Source organism: Somniosus microcephalus, chromosome 11 (genome assembly GCF_052327205.1).
Source record: "Somniosus microcephalus isolate GS21.2 chromosome 11, FLI_Smic_1.0, whole genome shotgun sequence".
Lineage (NCBI taxonomy): Eukaryota > Metazoa > Chordata > Chondrichthyes > Squaliformes > Somniosidae > Somniosus > Somniosus microcephalus.
In genome coordinates this window covers 20,654,575-20,674,230 of record NC_140997.1, presented here as the reverse complement: position 1 = coordinate 20,674,230, position 19,656 = coordinate 20,654,575, and the positions used below count along the sequence as shown (strand labels likewise).

Genomic DNA, 19,656 nt, shown 5'->3' with positions numbered 1-19,656 from the left:
ACCCAATATGGTGTTGGCTGCATTTCAGGGGCTCTTCGTGCGGCACACAGCATCCGAGAACTTGTTGGTTTTTTTGCCTTTGCCCTGTGCCGCAAAATGGCACAGTGGTGTCCAATTGCTGCCCGCCCAAATGCAGCCTGAGCGCACTTTGTGCAGTTTTAAGAGATCAGTTTATGAAGTAATGTCATTGAACCCGATATCTAATTAAATAAAAAAACTAGAAGTTAAGTCTTCATAGTTTTTCTGTAGGACTTTGGTCTGAATGGGCCACTGGCGGAGGCCGTCTCAATTGTCCAAGATGAACACCGGAAGGGAATCCGAAGTGTGCTTTCGCCCACCTTCACCAGCGGGAGACTGAAAGAGGTAAAGATATATTTTGTCTGTGCTTGTACTTGTGAGCATACCTAACCTTGCACATCACAAGTGAGTTGGATGCAAAATCGTCCAATAATAATTGACTTCTTATGAGGGTGAGGGAGTAGATGCTGATACATTGTATTTCAACTTCTTGTATTGTAGTTGCTCCCAAAGTTTAACAGTGAATTAGACATTGAAATACAACCTGTTAACATCTACAAGGTTCCAAGGTGATCAGGCTCTGATTGTCTTGCCTTCACTTGAGCGTGTCCAGTTCCGCTCCGAGAACGTTCTAACAAGCTAGGCTTTATGTTTTCCATATATTAAAAAGACACCCTCTTTCCCAACTATTCTTATTCCCCTGAAAGGCCTCCCATTAATCGTGGTCTTTGTCTTAGCCTAACGGCCATCTGTTCTACCTCATTAGAGGTAACACAGTACCTGACTCTCCAGGCCTCCCTAACACCATCCTATAAAACATAAGATAACATGAATGAATGAATGCCTCCTTACTTAGAATGCTCCGAGGACAGACTTTACTAGACAAGGTTTCAATCTTTAGCTGCCCAATTCTTAAGGATGCAATGTTTATATAGAAAGCCCTATTATAAAATGGAAGCCTGCAAAAGTACTTCTCTTGCATGTACTGTGAACTGGTGGAGAGGTTCAGATGGGGTAGCTAAATATTGGTAATCTTATCAGTCTCAGCAGATCCTAAGGTCTGATTACTCTAACAGATACTTGCATTGTTATAGAACATTTTAAAATGCTTTACTGAGGAAAAATGAAAAAGGATCAGCTGCCAATCCTTGATGGGAGAGGTACCTGAACGATTGACCAAAAAGACAGTCAAAAAAACTTCCAGAAGTAGAACTGAGAAAGCTAAAGGCTGTTTCCCTTTGGGTGGGTGAAGCGAGGCAGGAATAGACAGAAGGCCAGAGTTGGTCTATTGGAAGGGATGTAAGGCAGGATGAGGCCATGGTGGGATTTGAAGATGTGGGTAAGAGTTTTGCGTTGAGAGACGCAGCCAGTGTAGAGCGTAAAACCACTCGCTACTCCAGAATCATCCTGGAGAACAAAGATAACCCCTGGATTCTTTCTCCACTGCCAACCTTCTCCTTAAACCCCTTTCCCCTGCCTCTCCATCCTCCCCTCCAAGTCTGAGCAGGTCATGGCCTACTTTGTCACTTCAGATTGAGAGCATCCATTTAACTGCCTCTGCTTCATCGCCCCCCCCACCCATCCACACACTAGCCCTGAACCTAGTCTGTTTCTAGTTTCCCTCCCATCTCCCCTTGAGTCCTCTCCAAGTTCATCTCATCCATGAGGCCCACCTTCTGCTCCCTTGACCCAATTAGCACTAATTGCTGCCCCCCCCCCCCCCACAAGTCGTACTTCGTTTCCTGGCTCCCATGCTTGTTGATATTGCAATTTGTTCCTTCTTAGGGAATGCCCCTTCTTTCAAAACTGCTGTCATCATGCACCTGCTCCAGGGGGGAAAAAAACCCAACCCTAGACCCCTCTATCCTTGCAACATCCCTAGTCCTCCATTGTGTAGTCTCTTCCCAAATCGGTACTCCTTTCCCACAACTTGATGATTGAGTCTCTTGGGTTTCTGCCCCGCTACAGCAGTGAAACAGCCCTATTCAAAGTCACAAATGACATCCTCTGTGACCGTGACCATGATGCATTTTCCCTCCTGTATCTCTCTTCAGCCTTTGACACAGTGAACCGTACCATCCTCCTCCAACACCTCTGCTCTGTTGTCCAGCTGAGTGGGACTACCCTTATGCGGTTCCACTCTTACCAATTCAATCTTAACCAGAGCATCTCCAGGAATGGCTTGTCTTTCCACCAAATGCACCATTACCTCTAGGGTCCTCCAATGATCTAACCATGGCCCCCTCCTCTTCCTCAACTAAATGCTGTCCGTTGGCGACATCATCCGCAGACATGGGGTCCACTTGAATGTTGACAACACCCAGCTCTTCCACAACCCCTCAACTGCTTCACTTCCTGTGTTGCCCGACTGATTGATTATCTGACAACCGGTCTTGGATGAGCTGCAATTTCCTCCAGTTAAATACTGGGAAGACGAACGTGATCATCTTCAGCCCCTGCCACCCTCCGTAAATCCCTACATCAGCTCATCCAGAATTCCGCTGCCCAGATCCTGCACCAAGTCCGACTCCTTCACCACCTCCCCCCCACCACCCCCCTCCCCATTTCTCCAATTTAAATTTTTGCCCATGTATTTAAATCTCTTCATGGCCTCATTCCTCCCCATCTCTGAAACCTCCTCCAGCACCCCCTGAACTCTCTGTTCCTCTGACTCTGGCCTTTTGAGCACATTCCCCACCCCTCGCATCACCATTGGTGTCCATGTTTTCCGCCGCCTAGGCACCATACTGGAGTTCACTGCTTAAGGCTCCTCTGCCTCTCCACATCCTCCTCCTTTTTAAGACCCTCCTTAAATCCCACCTGTTCTAATATTTCCTCCTTTTGGCTTGGCGTCCATTTATCTTTGATAAATGTTTGGGCGTGTGCCTGCATTGAAAGATGCAATATAAATGGAAGTTATTTGCTATTTTTGTCTCCCTGGAGATATACCAAAAAGGTAAAAAATATTTCGCAAACCAAATGTGTCCAATCACCCACATTCCTTCAGCCAAAGCGCTCTCACAAATGATTCGTATTCTGCAACCAGCAGCGTGTTGACTTCCATTCTGCAACACGTGGACATGCAGGTGTAAAATATCTAATGTGACTGATTTTGACATCATTGATGCCAGATTAAGTTGATGCAGGGTATGGCTTGCATTTTTCTTTCCTGTTTTTATTTTACTCTTGGTCAGGAGAGCAGGTATCATTAGTCAACAATTTATATAATGCCTTTAATGTAGAAAATGTCCCAAGGCGCTTCAAAGGAGCGTTGTGAAACAAAATTTGACTCTGAGCTGAGTGAGAGTGAGAGTGAGAGGCTGAAGGCACATCCACCAATGGTGGGTCAAAAAAAATCAGTGATGCACAAGAGGGCAGAATTAGAGGGTTGTATGACCAGAGGAGGTTGGAGATGGGGAGGGGGGCGAGGCCACTGAGGGATTTAAACACTCGGATGAGAATTTTAAATGTGAGGCGTTGCCGGACTGGGAGCCAGTGTAGGTCAGCGAGCACAGGGGCGATGGATGAATGGGACCTGGTGCGAGTTAGGACACGGCAGAGTTTAGGATGAAATCAAATTTATGGAAAGTTGAAGGTGGGAGACTGGCCAAGAGATCATTGGAATAGCCAAGTCTGCAGGTAACAGGCCACCCTATAACCATTTAACCTTGTCAGTTCTGCTTTGTGTGGGGATAATCAGAAGCATGTTGCAGAGGGAATAAGATCGGAGGTCTTGTTTTCCAACCTGTGTAGCAACTGAGATAATCAGCTTTGGTAGGATTTCCACTTAATGGCCTAATCGCCTGCTATCTATATTATCATAGAAAAGGGCCGACCTCACCCTGGAATCAAAAGCAGGCAGACCAGCCCTAAGAGAGAAGATCCCCTCTTGACCAAGAATTCATTGAGGTGGCCACTATGGATACATACTTTAGTACAAGCAAGAGTTTTAAGATGGAATTCACTAAATTTCAGTGTGATTCCAAATCATTTGGGGCTAGGGTTGCCAACCCTCCAGGATTGCCCTGGAGTCTCCAGGAATTCAAGACTAATTTCCAGGACACTGCGGCGAGCAACCCAAGAGAAAAAATCATAGGGGTGTTCATTTAAAAAAAAAGTGTATAATTAAAAAAAAATATTCTTTGAACACTTTGTTTTGCTAGTTTATAAAAATGTTTGGACATGGGGTAATTTGCTGTTCAACTGGCAGTGAAGAATATCCAATCTGGGAATGAAGAGTCTATTCACTTTCCGATTGGCCTTGGAAGGTGATGCCCCATGAGGATGGACATTTCAAGCGACCAATGGCCAGAGTGTGGGGGGCGGGGCAGTTGGAGACAGGAGGTCATGTGATGAAACCCCCAGGAATACGTACAACCATATTTGGGTCCAGGCCAGCTTTGTGTACATCCCTTACTTTGGTTACCCTTTTTTTCCCTCCCCAGATGTGTCCAATAATCAATCACGATTCAGAAAATCTTGTGAAATTTGCAGAAAAGAAAGCAAAGCTGAATGAACCTGTTGACATGAAGGAGTGAGTAATTTGTTTGACTGATTATGGATCCGCGTTCCTCCACCACAAACCTTTCCTATCCCATCAAATCATTTTCACTTTGCTCCAAGGACCTTCTAATTCACACTGTTCTGAGAGGAGCGTGACCCTCGCTGACACTTCATAAACTTATTGATCGTCCTGTGTCAGACAGTTATACCTGTTTCTGGGCTGGTTCAGACGGGACATACTAACTTCTCATTGCAGCTCATAAACATACAGCTTCCATACTGGACAACCACATATACCCTTGTATTTTATTTTTGAGGAATTTAACTCCTTCTATATTTTTTTTCCCCCCCTTGGGTAACCGCGTTGGCCAAGAAGGTGGATGAAATGCTCCCTAGATTTCACCAATGTCACTTTGAGCAGTTCTGAGGGATCTGTGGGAATGACCTATTGTGATGGTTCCTCTGATTTCCCTACCACCCCCCTCCCCCCTGCAATAGGGTTCTACTCCATGTTCCAACACAATGGGGGAAATTTTAACCCCAAAAAACGGGTGGGTTTGGGTCAGGTGGGAGGTTAAAGTCTTAGAAATCTGAAACCCGACCCCAACCTGCCCACTTCCGGTTTTAACAGAGGCGGGATGGGGGTGGGGGGATGAGCAGCCAACCTGCTCCCCGGAGGCGGGTTGGCATTTTAAATATTATAATGAGGCTGTGTTCCTCATTTAGAAACTCCATTTTAAATTTCACTCTGGGCAGCCAGGTTTCCCGGGCCTCTGGGGAACACGACAGCTAAATGGAGGCGAGGACTGCTGGATCCAGGAGTGCCTTTCCACTTACCTGCTGGATCCAGCGTCCATGCCTCACTAATGCCCACCCCCCCCCCACGATCAGAGACATTGTAGTTCCAGGTTTCCTGACCACAATCCAACCTCCCCGCCTCCAAGTTACAATCCTGGCCATTGTGCCTGCATCTATTTTCAAAAAGCCATTTGAACTGAGAGCAGACAACCTTTTTCTGTTTCCATTTTCCTCTGTTTAAAAGCACGAGAGGACAGGGTGTTCAAATAGCTCCCCTCTTTCAAGACTCCTCGGTGGTTTCTCGCCCTTTGGGCGTTAACATAGAAACATAGAAACATAGAAACTAGGAGCAGGAGTAGGCCATTCGGCCCTTCGAGCCTGCTCCGCCATTCAGCGAGATCATGGCTGATCATCCAAACCCTAGCACCCGGTCCCTACACCGACAGCCATCCCACCCAAGCCCTATCCCCGTAACCCCACATATTTAATCCCCCCTAACACTAAGGGCCAATTTTTATCATGGCTCCAGTCCAAGCAGAAACCCGGTCGCAGTGGGTGAATGTTTCACTCCGTATATTGATTTTAATCCAAACAACATCAACATATTATAAAATGGATAGTGAGTCACTGGAGAAGGTGCAGAAAAAGATTTACAAGGATGATACCAGAACTGAGAGGTTGTATCAGGAAAAGGCTGGGGCTCTTTTTCTCTAGAAAAGAGAAGGCTGAGGAGTGACTTAATAGAGGTCTTTAAAATTATGAAGTGATTTGACAGGGTAAACGTGGATAAGATGTTTCCACATGCAGGAGAGCTATAGGGGCTATAAATATGATAGTCACCAACAATGTTCCCTCTAATTTTATTTTTCGGTGCGTATCCTCTTTAACAGGCTGCATGGCCCATTCAGACCTCCAAGCACACACGTTTTTCCATTGGAAAGCTGGCAAGCGACCTGTGCATGACCTGAAGATCGCTCTGCGACCACCCAGCTTAAAGGGAACATTGGTCACCAATAAATCCAATAGGAAACACTGGTTAATTGTCAGGAGTGGTAAGAATGTGGAACTTGTTACCACAAGGAGTGGTTGAGGCGAGTAGCATAGATACATTTAAGGGGAAGCTAGATAAGCACATGAGGGAGAAAGGAATAGAAGGATGTGCTGTTGGGGTGAGATGAGAGGGGTGGGAGGAGGCTCGTGTGGAGCAAAAATGCTAGCATAGACCAGTTGGGCCAAATGGCCTGTTCCTGTGCTGTAAACTCTGCAATGCTTTCACTGTGCCTCAACTGTCGGCTGTTAATCAGTTCTTAACGAGCACATTTCTCTTCTGTCAGTATCTTCGGAACGTACAGCATGGATGTGGTCTCCAGCACTGCATTCAGCGTGGATGTCGACTCCATCAACAACCCCAATGACCCGTTTATCAACAACATAAAGAAGTTTATGAAATTCAGCTTCTTCAACCCTGTACTTCTCTTTGCTTGTAAGTGATTCAAAATATTTGTTTTCTTTAGTTGAGCTAGGGTAGTGATTTTTTTTTTTCTTGAGTCTTTTTGGTTAAGGTCATTCGGGCCCCAATTGCCCTGTTTCGCTCGTTGTGCCGTTATCTGCTTGCACTTCCAGCAACTTGTGAGCAAAACTTTTTTTTGAGCTAAAGGATGTAGGAGCAAGGCTAACTAACAGCTGATGCCCTTAGATGTCCTGCTACAGCAAAATCTGGTCCAATAAGTTTTGCCTATGAGCCTCTGTAATTCAACAATTTGACTGCCAGGTGGCTTTTTTTCACCGTTTGCTCAATGCTTACTGAGAATTTTCAGTCCCGTTTTTACCCACCCCCCGAACAGGGTGTGAAGGGGCGGTTTGAAGCAGAGATCATAACCTCTTTTAAGTAGAAAATGGATAAATATTTGAAGCCGAGGAAGATACAGGACCATGGGAAGAGATCAGGGTAGTGGGATTAGTCTTGGATTGCTCTAGCAAAGAGCCGGCACAGACATGGGCCGAATGGCCTCCTCCTATACTGTAAACTTTTAAGACTTGGTAAGAGAGGGAATAAAATGGAAACATTGTCAGGAGCAAGGTCTATAGAAGTTCAGAATCAGTCTCGGTGGGTAGCACGCTTGCCTCTGAGTCAGAAGGTTGTGGGTTCAAGTCCCACTCCAGAGGTTTGAGCACTTAATCCAGACACTTCATGCAGTGCTGAGGGAGTGCTGCACTGAGTTGCCATTTTTCGGATGAAACCTTAAACTAAGGCCCCGTCTGCCCTCTTGGGTGGATGTAAAAGATCCCATGGTACCATTTCGAAGAACGGGAGTTCTCCCAGTTTCCAGGCCAATATTTATCCCTCAACCAACGTCACTAAAACAGTTTCTGTTAATTATCACATTGCTGTTTTGTGGGAGCTTGCTGTGCGCAAATTAGCTTTTTTTATTCATTCATGGGATGTGGGCGTTGCTGACAAGGCCTGCATTTATTGCCCATCCCTAGTTGCCCTTGAGAAAGTGGTGGTGAGCCACCGCCTTGAACCGCTGCAGTCCGTGTGGTGAAAGTACTCCCATAGTGCTGTTAGGGAAGGAGCTCCAGGATTTTGACCCAGCGACAATGAAGGAATGGCAATATAATTCCAAGTCAGGATGGTGTGTAACTTGGAGGGTAACTTAGAGATGGTGGTGTTCCCATGCTCCTGCTGCCTTTGTCCTTCTAGGTGGAAGAGATCACGGGTTCGGGAGGTGCTGCTGAAGAAGCCTTGGCGAGTTGCTGCAGTGAATCTTGTAGATGGTACACACTGCAGCCACGGTACGCCGGTGGTGGAGGGAGTGAATGTTTAAGGTGTTGGATGGAGTGCCAATCAAGCGGGCTGCATTGTCCTGGATGGTGTGGAGCTTCTTGAGTGTTGTTGGAGCTGCACTCATCCAAGCAAGTGGAGTGTATTCCATCACACTCCTGACTAGTGCCTTGTAAATGGTAGAACGGCTTTGGGAAGTCAAGAGGTGAGACACAGTTTTTATGTCATGTTTCCTACATCACAACAGTGCTTACATTTCAAAAATACTTCTTTGGCTGTTAAGTGTTTTGGAACGTCCTGAGGTTGTGAAAGGCGCTATAGAAATGTCTCCCTCACCCACTCCTGTCTAAACCTGTGTGTGCAGAGCTACGACTGTTGGTCATCTGTTTGATTTTTGATTTTTCTTTTCTTTTTTCCAGTGATTTTTTTCCTGCCGTTCTCCCAATCATGGTAAAACTTGATTTCAACTTCTTCCCTCGAGATGTGATTGCCTTTTTCATGAGTGCTTTGACGAGTTTGAAGGCAAAGAGACAAAAAGGAGTGCACACCGTGAGTGTTAAACTAACCATTGAAACGGTTCAGGTTGCTGCACCTTTTCTGCCGCTCTCCCGCAATACTGACTATCCTTCACCGCCTTATTCTCACAACTAGAAAGGAAATGACTTTAACAATATTGGTATAATTAGAAGGGACGGGTACCTGGGGAATATTGTGTCATTTTGCAGTTGTTGAAGTTTGCCAGCCAGGCGTGCGGTTTAAGTGTTCAATCTGGTTGGATCCAGCCCTACGGTCGCATGCCTGGGATTGCTGCTGGGGTTCACCCATCTCCCGCTGTAATGTGGAAACGGCGGGGTGACGGCTACATTCGCTCTCTATCCCAGGCTTCCACTAGTCTTTGGCCAAGGTTACACTGGGGGATCAGGAGAAGTTTGCAGAAATTCTACCCCATGGTGTTTTAGGCTGTGTATTTTCTTCAGAAATAGGGACCCAGTAGTAAGAGGTACTGGATGACCGGTGAATAGAAGACCTGATTAAAGATGGATGGGGTGGGGTGGGGAGGAGGAGGAGCAGAAGAGGAGACTATACCAGTATTCTTGGTGTGAATGAAAGCAGTCCTGATCTTTTCTCTTGGTCTGTATCGATGTTGATTAGAAATCATATTATTGTATTGTGTGTAAGTGAAGGCCTCTAACTGTTCCCTAGCCTTTCCAAAGTTGTTTTACGATTGACAGCTGTAGTGTGTAATCTGTTTGACACCAGGTGTGGTGGTGGTGCACTATCCGTTTGTACTTTGTGCTCCATTAAATGTCCAGAGCAAAACCGGAATTGATTTAGTTGATGGACAGCACTGACTGTTTGAGGCAAAGATATTCTTGCAGGTAAATTGGATTAGAGGGTGTTGTCCAATACTGAGGCCACCTTTACAGCAGAGTTGTAGCTAATTAAATGTTGGGAGAAGTGCCTGTCAGTGACTGTGCAGGAGAGGAGCAGCATTACTGGAGGTGGTTTGTCATGTTGAGCATCTTGTATTCAAAGTAAAGTTGGTTAAATTGATGCAAGAGCAAGAATCTCCACTTGTTGCAGCCTGCCCAAAATGGAATAACTGTGTCCTTGACTTGTTTAACCGACTATGGCGAGGGTACAGGAGAGCTTCATTAGGAAGATAAATCAGGGATGAGAGGTTTTAGCTATGAGGAGAGACACAAGAAAATGTGTCTTTTTCACAGGAATACAGACAGTTCAGAGGAGATCAGATTCAAAATTTTGTTGAGGTAAACAGGGGGAAAATCTTTCCACTAGTTGGCGAGTTGGTAACTCGAGGGCATAAATCAAAAACCACGTGAGCAATTAGGCAAAATTATTTTCATGCAGAGGATTGATAGGATGCAGAAAGCCCGACCAGAAGCAGAATCCATAACCGCTTCTAATAGGGAAGTGGATAAATATTTGAAAACAGAGTTTTAAAAGGCTGTTGCGGATGGGACTAAGTGGATAGGTTTGAGAGCCAATGCAGCTGTGCTGAGCTGAGTGATCTTTTGTGTCGTGGAATTCCAGGGTCCCTACTCCACCACCAGCAGAGTGGAGTAGTGGGGACTCCCGCTGGCCACCCACGGCCATCAGTGATGACCCTCTCCCACTGTAGGGGATGGAGTAATTTATATAGTCACCATGCGTGGCTCTACCTGACTACAGGCTCTGCTGTTCCAGTCGGGGGAGCAGGCAAACCTTGAAGAACAAAGATTTAAGGTTCTTAGAATTTGTCTTCTCCCCACAGGGATAGAATGGTGAGCCCTGTGGGATTGATTACCTTTCTCTCAGCGAGTCTTGGGGCCTTTACTAGGTCCATAATTGGCTGACTGGAATTCCATTGGGCCTGGGGAAAATGTAATGGGCAGAATACCCAGCGTAGATCAGGAACTCCCTCTGACACTCCCCAGAGCAGTCTTTGAGCATGTCTGAATGGGTGGAAGACTCGACCGCTGTTCCCCGACTGGAGATCGGGGTGGATTCTGAGCCTGGCCCCTCTGGAGGCAATATGTTCTAGTTCCTCCTTTCCACCCCTCGAGAATTTCAGGATCTATGACTTTAATCCTATGAATTCAGCTTCTGTGCCTTTGGAGCTGAGTCCTCACATGGTTCTTGTTTAACTCTCAGGATCGGGTGGATTTTCTGCAGCTGATGGTTGATTCTCAAACGACCGACACCAGTCCCGAGGAGCAGAATGGAATCGGCAATTCGACATACAAAGGTACCATCAGTGGAAAACCTCTCCTTCCCTTCATCCTTGTTTCTGTCCCTGAAGTTAATGCTCCCTGTTTATCTCTCTGGTCTCCCCATACCCTACCTGGCTGACAGTTTGGACACGTGACCTGCTCTAAAACCAACAGTGAGGGGGTTCAGTGAGAACAGTCTGGGGAGGCCTAACTCCTGCTGGGATTTGTTTCCCCTCTCGCTCTACTGGGAATTGTCTGGTTTCTGGCCAGTGATTCCCCACAGTCATGGGTTTGAGACTGGGAACTGGATAGTGCAGGGAAATCGCAGACACACATTAATCACCCTTGTGTGGCTGTGCACTGGAGTTCCAGTGAGCACTACCTGCACATTAACCCTTTCAACGCTGACTGTCCCTTGTTGCTTTTAGACATGTTCATCTTTTCTATCTTACAAAAGCATAAAAGTGCTGATTTACACAAGCATTAGAAAGTAGATTTGAACTGCCGTTTCACTTGTAGTTTTCTCTTACTAAACTCTAGCTTGTAATCTATTCTGCTTACTGTGCTGGGTATATATTCAATGTTTTTAGTGCATGTCTAATTTAATACTCCAGGCATTGCATTTTTAAGTAGCTGTAATAATGATACAAGTTTTCTGAAATATTTGCATTGAAAACCCAACATTTTAAGCTTCTATGTTGTAAGGTGAGGTTTGCAGTATAAATTCTGATTCTTCCGATTCTCTGCAGCTCTGACTGACACGGAGATTCTGGCACAGGCCCTTGTGTTTATCCTTGCCGGGTACTCGACCTCCAGCAATACGTTGTCATATGTGGCGTACAATCTGGCTATGCACCCGGACATACAGAAGAAACTGCAGCAAGAAATAGATGAGGCTTTTCCCAACAAAGTGAGTCGTTGAGAAAGAACTTGCATTTAAATGGAGCCTTTCAGGACATCCCAACTCCCTTTACAGCCAATGAAGTACTTTTGAAGTGCAGTCAATGTTGTGATGTAAGAAACGCGGCAGCCAATATGCGCACAGCAAGGTTCCACAAACAGCGATGTGATAATGATCAGATAAATATTGGCCAGGGAGAACTCCCTTAAAATTTAAAAATTGTGCCATGGAATGTTTTAAATCTACCTGAGAGGAGCCTCTGTTTAATGTCTCAACTGAAAGACGGCACCTCCGACAGTACAGCACTCCCTCAGTACTGCACTGGAGTGTCAGCCTGGATAAGTGTGCGCAAGTCTTGGGCGCGGGACTTGAAACCACAGCCTTCTGACTGAGGTGAAAGTGCTACCAGGTGAGCCATGGCTGATGGCGAGAGAGCTGGAGTTTACCGATAGGGATCATTTCCTGAGTGCACGCTGGCGATGGGAACCTCACCTGCTGGGTGGAAGCAGCTATTGGGGAAATAATGGGCGCGCTGCTTGTGATTTTTCATCCTTTTGACTTCAGCACTACTGGCGTGTGTTCAGAGAATTGCCCCCAGGGGCCATAGTGGCCAAGACAATGAATGTGGTTCATTTCCTGTGGTATTCGATCACCAGCAACTGCTCTATTTTCCTGTGACCTTCAAATGTCCACAATGTGCTGAGTTTAGTGTGCTTTGACGTCAAGTCCTTTACAGGTCTTCGATGGACAATTGTTCACCAAAATGTTTGTGTGTGAGGAGGGAGGGACAGCCAGGAGAGCTGTATGTTATTTCGATCCTGTTGATGATGATGACGATAAGCTCACGTGATGTGAATGACCTCATTTACATTGCATTCCATGCTGGACAGTGGTGGCCATCATCCCTGGATCCTCTTCATTTCTTCCTGCTTTTTTTTACCTGCAGGTAACCCCCTCCCCCTCTTTATTGAGTTATTATTTTGTTCTTTTCTACCCCCATCATCCTTAAATAGATTTTCTTCACCCCTAACAGATAGTAAATAGACAATCTGCTCTCTGGTTTTCTGCATTGCTCTACAATTGGCTAGTATATTCATTACAAATATAAAGCACTTAATGGTGTTTGATCTGTTTTGTGCTCACGACATATATTACGTAGTATTTACAGCACAGGAACAGGCCATTCGTCCCAACAGGTCCATGCTCCACATGAGCCTCCTCCCACCCTTCTTCATCTAACCCCATCAACATATCCTTCTATTCCTTTCTCCCTCATGTGCTTACCTAGCTTATTCTTAAATGCATCTATCCTATTGGCCTGAACCACTCCATGTGGTAGCAAATTCCACATTGTAACCACTCTCTGGATAAGGAATGTCTCCTGAATTCCCGATTGGATTTATTAGTGAAGATCTTGTATTTAGGGCCCCTAGTTCATGTCTTCCCCACAGTGGAAAGATCTTCTCTACCAATACACAAAAACAGAAAATATTTCTTCTGGCCTGTAATAAAACATAACATTCTAGTTTGCGCCCCCCTACTCCCAGCTTTTACTAGAATCATAGAATGGTTACAGCACAGAAGGAGGCCATTCGGCCTGTCGAGCCCATGCTGGCTCTCTGCAAGAGCACTTCAGCTAGTCCCACTCCCCCGCCCTTTCCCCCTAGCCCTGCACATTTTTTTTCCTTCAGGTACTTATCCAATTCCCTTTTGAAAGCCATGATTGAGTTTGCCTCCACCACCCTTTCAGGCAGTGCATTCAGATCATAACCACTCGCTGCGTAAAAAAGTTTTTCCTCATGTTGCCTTTGGTTTTTTTGCTAATCACCTTGAATCTGTGTCCTCTGGCTCTCGACCCTTTCGCCAATGGGAACAGTTTCTCTCTATCTACTCTGTCTAGACCCCGCATGATTTTGAACACCTATCAAATCTCCTCTCAACCTTCTCTGCTCTAAGGAGAACAACCACAGCTTCTCCAGTCTATCAACGTAACTGAAGTCCCTCATCCCGGGATCATTCCCCCCTCATCCCCGGATTCATTCTCGTAAATCCTTTCTGCACCCTCTCAAGTCTTCACTTCCTTCCTAAAGTGTGGTGCCCAGAATTGGACACAATACTCCAGTTGAGGCCGAACCAGTGTTTTATAAAGGTTCATCATAACTTCCTTGCTTTTGTATTCTATGCCTCTATTTATGAAGCCCAGGATCCCGTATGCTTTTTTAACCGTTTCCTCAACATGCCCTGCCACCTTCAACGAATTGTGTACATTTACTCCCAGGTCTCTGTGTTCATGCACCCCACTTAGGATTGTGTCCTTTAGTTTATGTTGCCTCTCCTTGTTTTTCCTACCAAAATGTATCACTTTTCTCATTTTTCTGCATTAAATTTCATCTGCCATGTATCCGCCCATTTCACCAGCCTGTCTGTCTGTCTTGAAGTCTATCACTATCCTCCTCACTTTTCATGAAAGTTCCAAGTTTTGTGTCATCTGCAAATTTTGAAATTGTGCCTTGTACAACCAAGTCCATTCAACGGCATTACCTTCGCCGAATCCCGCACCATCAACATCGTGGGGGTCACCATTGACTTAACTGGACCAGCCACATAAATACTGTGGCAACAAGAGCAGGTGAGAGGCTAGGTTTTCTGCGGCAAGTGTCTCGCCTCCTGACTCCCCAAAGCTTTTCCACCATCTACAAGGTACAAGTAAGGAGTGTGATGGAATACTCTCCACTTGCCTAGGTGAGTGCAGCTCCAACAACACTCAAGAAGCTTGACACCATCCAGGATAAAGCAGCCCACTTGATTGGCACCCCATCTACCATCTTAAACATTCACTCCTTCCACCAGCGGCGTACCGTGACTGCAGTGTGTACCATCTACAAGATGCACTGCAGCAACTCGCCAAGGCTTCTTCAGCAGCACCTAACAAACCCGCGACCTCTTACACCTAGAAAGACAAGGGCAGCAGGCGCATGTGAACACCACCACCTCCAAGTTCCCCTCCAAGTCACACACTATCCTGACCTAGAAGTATATCGCCAATCCTTCATCGTTGCTGGGTCAAAATCCTGGAACTCCCTGCCTAACAGCACTGGGAGTACCTTCACCACACGGACTACAGCAGTTCAAGAAGGCGGCTCACCACCACCTTCTCAAGGGCAATTAGAGATGGGCAATAAATGCTGGCCTTGCCAGTGACGCCCACATCCCATAAACGAATAATATATATCAAGAAAAGCAGTGATCCTGGTACTGACCCCTGGGGAACACCACTGTTTACCTTCCTCCAGTCTGAAAAACAACCATTCACCACTACTCTGTTTCCTGTCACTTAGCCAATTTCGTATCCATGCTGCCACTGTCCGTTATTCCATGGGCTTCAACTTTGCTGACAAGCCTATTATGTGGCACTTTATCAATCGCCTTTTGGAAGTCCATGTACACCACGTCAACCGCATTACCTTCATCAAACCTCTCTGTTACCTCATCAAAAATCTCGATCAAGTTAGTTAAAAATGATTTGCTTTTAACAAATCCGTGCTGGCTTTCTTTAATTAATCCACACTTGTCTACGTGACTGTTAATTTTGTCCTGGATTATTGTTTCTAAAAGCTTCCCCACAACCGAGGTTAAGCTGACTGGCCTGTAGTTGCTGGGTTTATCTTTACACCCTTTTTTTGAATAAGGTTGTAACATTTGCAATTCTCCAGTCCTCTGGCACCACCCCTGTATCTAAGAAAGATTGGAAGATTATGGCGAGTATCTCCGCGATTTCCTACTGAATCTCCCTCAGCGTCCTAAGATGCATCCCATCCGGTCCTGGTGACTTATCAACTTTTAAGTTCAGACAGCCTTTCTAGTAGCTCCTCTTTATCAATTTTTATCTCATCCAGTATCTCCTCTACCTCCTCTTTCACTATGACATTGGCAGCATCTTCTTCCTTGGTGAAGACAGATGCAAAGTACTCATTTAGTACCTCAGCCATGCCCTCTGCCTCTATGTGTCAGTTCAGTTGCTAAAAGTGTGTTTCTGTGTGAAGGCTCCTCCCACATATGAAGCAGTGATGCAGTTGGAGTACTTGGAAATTGTGATATCTGAAACCCTGCGATTGTACCCTCCTGCACACCGTATAGACAGTGTGTGCAAGAAAGATGTCCAGCTCAATGGGCTGACCATTCCAAAGGGGACCATTGTCATGGTGCCTGCCTATGTCCTGCACCATGATCCAGCATACTGGCCGGAGCCTGAGGAGTTCAGACCTGAAAGGTACGTAGCAATGGGGTTTGTGATTTTCTTTTTCCCGATCCCCACCCCGCCAACCGTTCATGGCCTCTGTTGCTACGAGTTGGGATTTATTGTAAATATTTCTGTATTTGCATGGAAACTTCCTATCTATGGGGAATTTTAACCAGCCCAGCCCAGGTCTCTGACCTGCGTCAAATCCGTAGTTTACTGCAGTGCCATGCCATCACCACACTCTGCACAAGTCTTGACTTCTTACTGGGCACCTGCCACTTCTGCTGCCTTATCCAGGCGGCCATTGTTTAAGTATAAGCCTGAGTGTTGGTGGGCTATTCAACTGCTGGAGCCTTCAGCAGAGGCGCTTGCACTGCCTCGCCTTGACTTCCAGTGCATAGAATGTACAGCACAGAAACCGAGTGCGGAAGTTGTAGTTGTGTCTCGGATTCCGGACGGTTTTGCCTTTAGATGGTCAAGCAGCTTCCGATGCAGTTGGGTGTTTGGTCATTTCATGGTGAAACTAGCTGAAAATGGCAGGCAGATTACCGGCTTGTGTCCTGGACTGTGGCACGGGGTATGAGTGCATGAGTGAAGGTCCCGTTACTATGGTTAAAAAGCTGTCTTGGTTAGGCAGGCGTCATGTGTGCCTCACCTGTCAAAGGGTCACCAGCCCCCACTGGGCAGAGCAATGTCCTCCTTGAATATCAACATACACACCTACTTTCCAGCAAGTCTAGTGATCAGGAGCAGACACCAGGCATGTTTCTCTTTGCATTCCACAGACCTTGGGCTACTGAGGTTAAATAAAGCACTGCTATCACCACCCTGACTGAGGTCAACTCCCTCAGCAATGAGCAGACATCACATTTTGGACTTTACTGTTTTGCCCATTAACCAACTGAACCATCAAGAGCCTTTTGTTTTTTTTTTAATTGACCATGTGCAGTCTGTTTTCTTATCACCTGTACATGTGCAAAAGCATGTTGGGGATGCTGGAAGCTGTGTATTTCTCCCTGATTTGGAAGGGCCGCCTGACACCTGAGCTGACCTACCATCTAGAAAGAGCCAGTTGAGACTGCTTCAGGTAGTTAGAGAAGTCACCATCCTGTAATGACAGTAATATTCATACAAACAATGGCTAAAACTGACCAACCTCTCAATGTCTTGAAACCCAGCAACATGTTCTACCTAAACCTCCAAAAGGAATCTGACAAAGTTCCACATAAAAGACTGTTGGTTCACTGAAAGGCATTAGCAATTCAAAGTAAACCCCTGGAACTGGCTGAAGTTGTGACCTAGAGTACCATGCTTTGATCAGGCCCTACCTTGAGTACTGTCCAATTCTGGTTGCTGAGACACAAGGGAGACCAAGTACTGGAGGAAATGCAGAGAAGAGCCACAACAAGGCTGATTCTCGTGTCTGAGTTACGATAAGAAACTGGAGAAACTTGGCCACTTCAGCCTTGATGAGGCGATCTTCTAGAGGTACATAAGATAGTTAAGGGAATTGAAAACGTAAACCCCGGGTGTTACTTTAATTCATGAGAGGAGAACAAAGATTGAAATGAGTAAGTGGTAAATTTAGGATTAATGTTGAATTCTTTTTTACACAAAATGATCAATGTATAGGATAGAAATCTTGGGATAGTGGAGACAAACACCCTGGACCATTTTAAGAAACAATTGGAATCTGCAATGGGAGGTACTTTAGGATCTTACTAAGATGGGTTGTGATGGGGCAAATGGCCTTTCCCATCCTTAATAATCAGGATGAATGGGGCAGTAATGGGTTCGGTAGACTTAACGCCCCGTTTACGACAACAATCAGGCTGCTGCCACCTGCAGAGGGGCTCACCGCTGGGCGGCTGAAGCACCTGCCTGTTGAGGTGGTCGGCCTCTTTTAATATGCAAGTTGTGGTCTTATGACATGCAAAGCTCCCAGTTTGGCTTTTTATGATAGATCTGCACACAATTGGATGTCAATTGAGGACAGGATCAACCTTAGCTGTACTGCTGCTCTCCACAGTTGATGAGCCTGCCAACACTCCATGGTCTGGGCTCACACATTCAAGATTGGCCCCCAGTGGCTGTGGAACGACACCGCGAGAAGCATTAGTGAAGGAGTAGCTGGGACAAAAAACATGATTACAGTTTCGAAGTGTTGTATTCTCCATCCGTCTCTCTGATAAATGCATACTATCTCTAACCGAATTTGACAATGATCTATTTCACTTGTTTTGCCTCTGCCAATATAATTAGGTTCAGTAAAGAGGAAGGGGAGTCTCGGAACCCTTGTGTCTACCTGCCATTCGGGATGGGCCCTCGGAACTGCATTGGGATGCGATTTGCACAACTCGTGATGAAGATGGCGCTGGCTTCACTCTTGCAACACATGACTCTTGTGCCGTGCAAGGAGACACCGGTGAGAATTCTGGAATATAGGAATTATTTGAAGGTGTGCTTAAATGTTGTGAAGTGGCATTGAGATTTTTGTTTTTGAAGCGAATACAGTGCGAAGGGAATTATGGAATGATAGCTGATGGATAGATAATGAGATGTAACGGAACCATCCATCTCTCCAGTCGAACCCTTCCTGTTGGCTGAATATCACCGTTGCTCTTTCTATTCCAGATCCCATTAGAACTGGATGTGAAAGGACCCATGCACCCTAAAAAACCCATAATCCTGAAATTTGTGCCGCGAGTGAATGCTGATCCAAAAGAATAAAGCACATGGACCTTGCGGAGCTGTGAAAATATACAGGAGCGTGTACATCTCAAAATAAAGATAATTAGGATCTTGCACAGCTCAGTAAATGAAAATACATGGAGACTCAATCAAAATATATAGGATCCTGCATTAGGACTTGGGAAACAATAAGGATACAGTGATAAGCATCCATGATCTATCTCCAGTTGCTAAGACTGTCTGAATGTTAAGAGAGTCACCTCATGTTCTAGAGGCATGGTATTAATAGTGATTGTTCAATAGGAAAAAATCTGGCAACTGACTATTACTGTCTAAAAGAAAGGAAGATTTGCATTTACTGTATATAGTGCCTTTCACGACCACTGGACGTCTCAAAGTGCTTTACAGCCAATGAAGTACTATTTGAAGTGGAGTCTGTTGTAATGTGGGAAATGCGGCAGCCAATTTGCGCACAGCAAGCCCCCACAAACAGCAATGTGATACTGACCAGATAATCTGTGATAATCAATAGAATGTTGCAAAATAATGTATGTTTTTTAAACCTTGGATATTGAAATATATCATCTGTGATTACAAAATTGTTTGACTATATAGATATTCCATCGTACTCAAAAGTACTAAATGTTTTTTTATAGAAAATGTATCTGTAAATGATTTCTTAAACTAATTTTATATGTGGCTTTTTAAGCAACATTGCCTGTCTTAACAAAATTCAAATAATTTAAAATCATTGAGTACAATATCCTGTTTCGGCTACTTGGGGGTGATTTTGCCAATCGGAAGCTTTTGGAGGCGGGACTCCCACTTGTCGGGTTTCAGTCCCACCTCCAACAACTTCTGGCCAACCCACGCTATTTTCCCTTGATTGACCTTGTTAAGCCCGCCCAGCGGGCTTAGCAGGCCAATTAAGGGAAAGCTGGTTGCAGAGAACGTCAATGTATGACGTTTCATCTGTCAAATGTTTGACAGATGAATTTCATCGTTT

General features: G+C 45.4%; 1 protein-coding gene across 1 annotated transcript; it reads left to right on the top strand.

The window, feature by feature from the left end:
• The first annotated feature begins 8,501 nt into the window (after nucleotides 1-8,501).
• Nucleotides 8,502-19,413, top strand: LOC147110359 (cytochrome P450 3A13-like). Its single transcript, XM_086000295.1, has 6 exons — nucleotides 8,502-8,653; nucleotides 10,760-10,853; nucleotides 11,568-11,728; nucleotides 15,763-15,989; nucleotides 18,222-18,384; nucleotides 18,594-19,413. Exons 1-6 carry the CDS (start codon nucleotides 8,552-8,554, stop codon nucleotides 18,687-18,689), a joined length of 843 nt encoding a protein of 280 aa, XP_085856421.1. The 5' UTR covers nucleotides 8,502-8,551; the 3' UTR covers nucleotides 18,690-19,413.
• The last annotated feature ends 243 nt before the right edge of the window (nucleotides 19,414-19,656 follow it).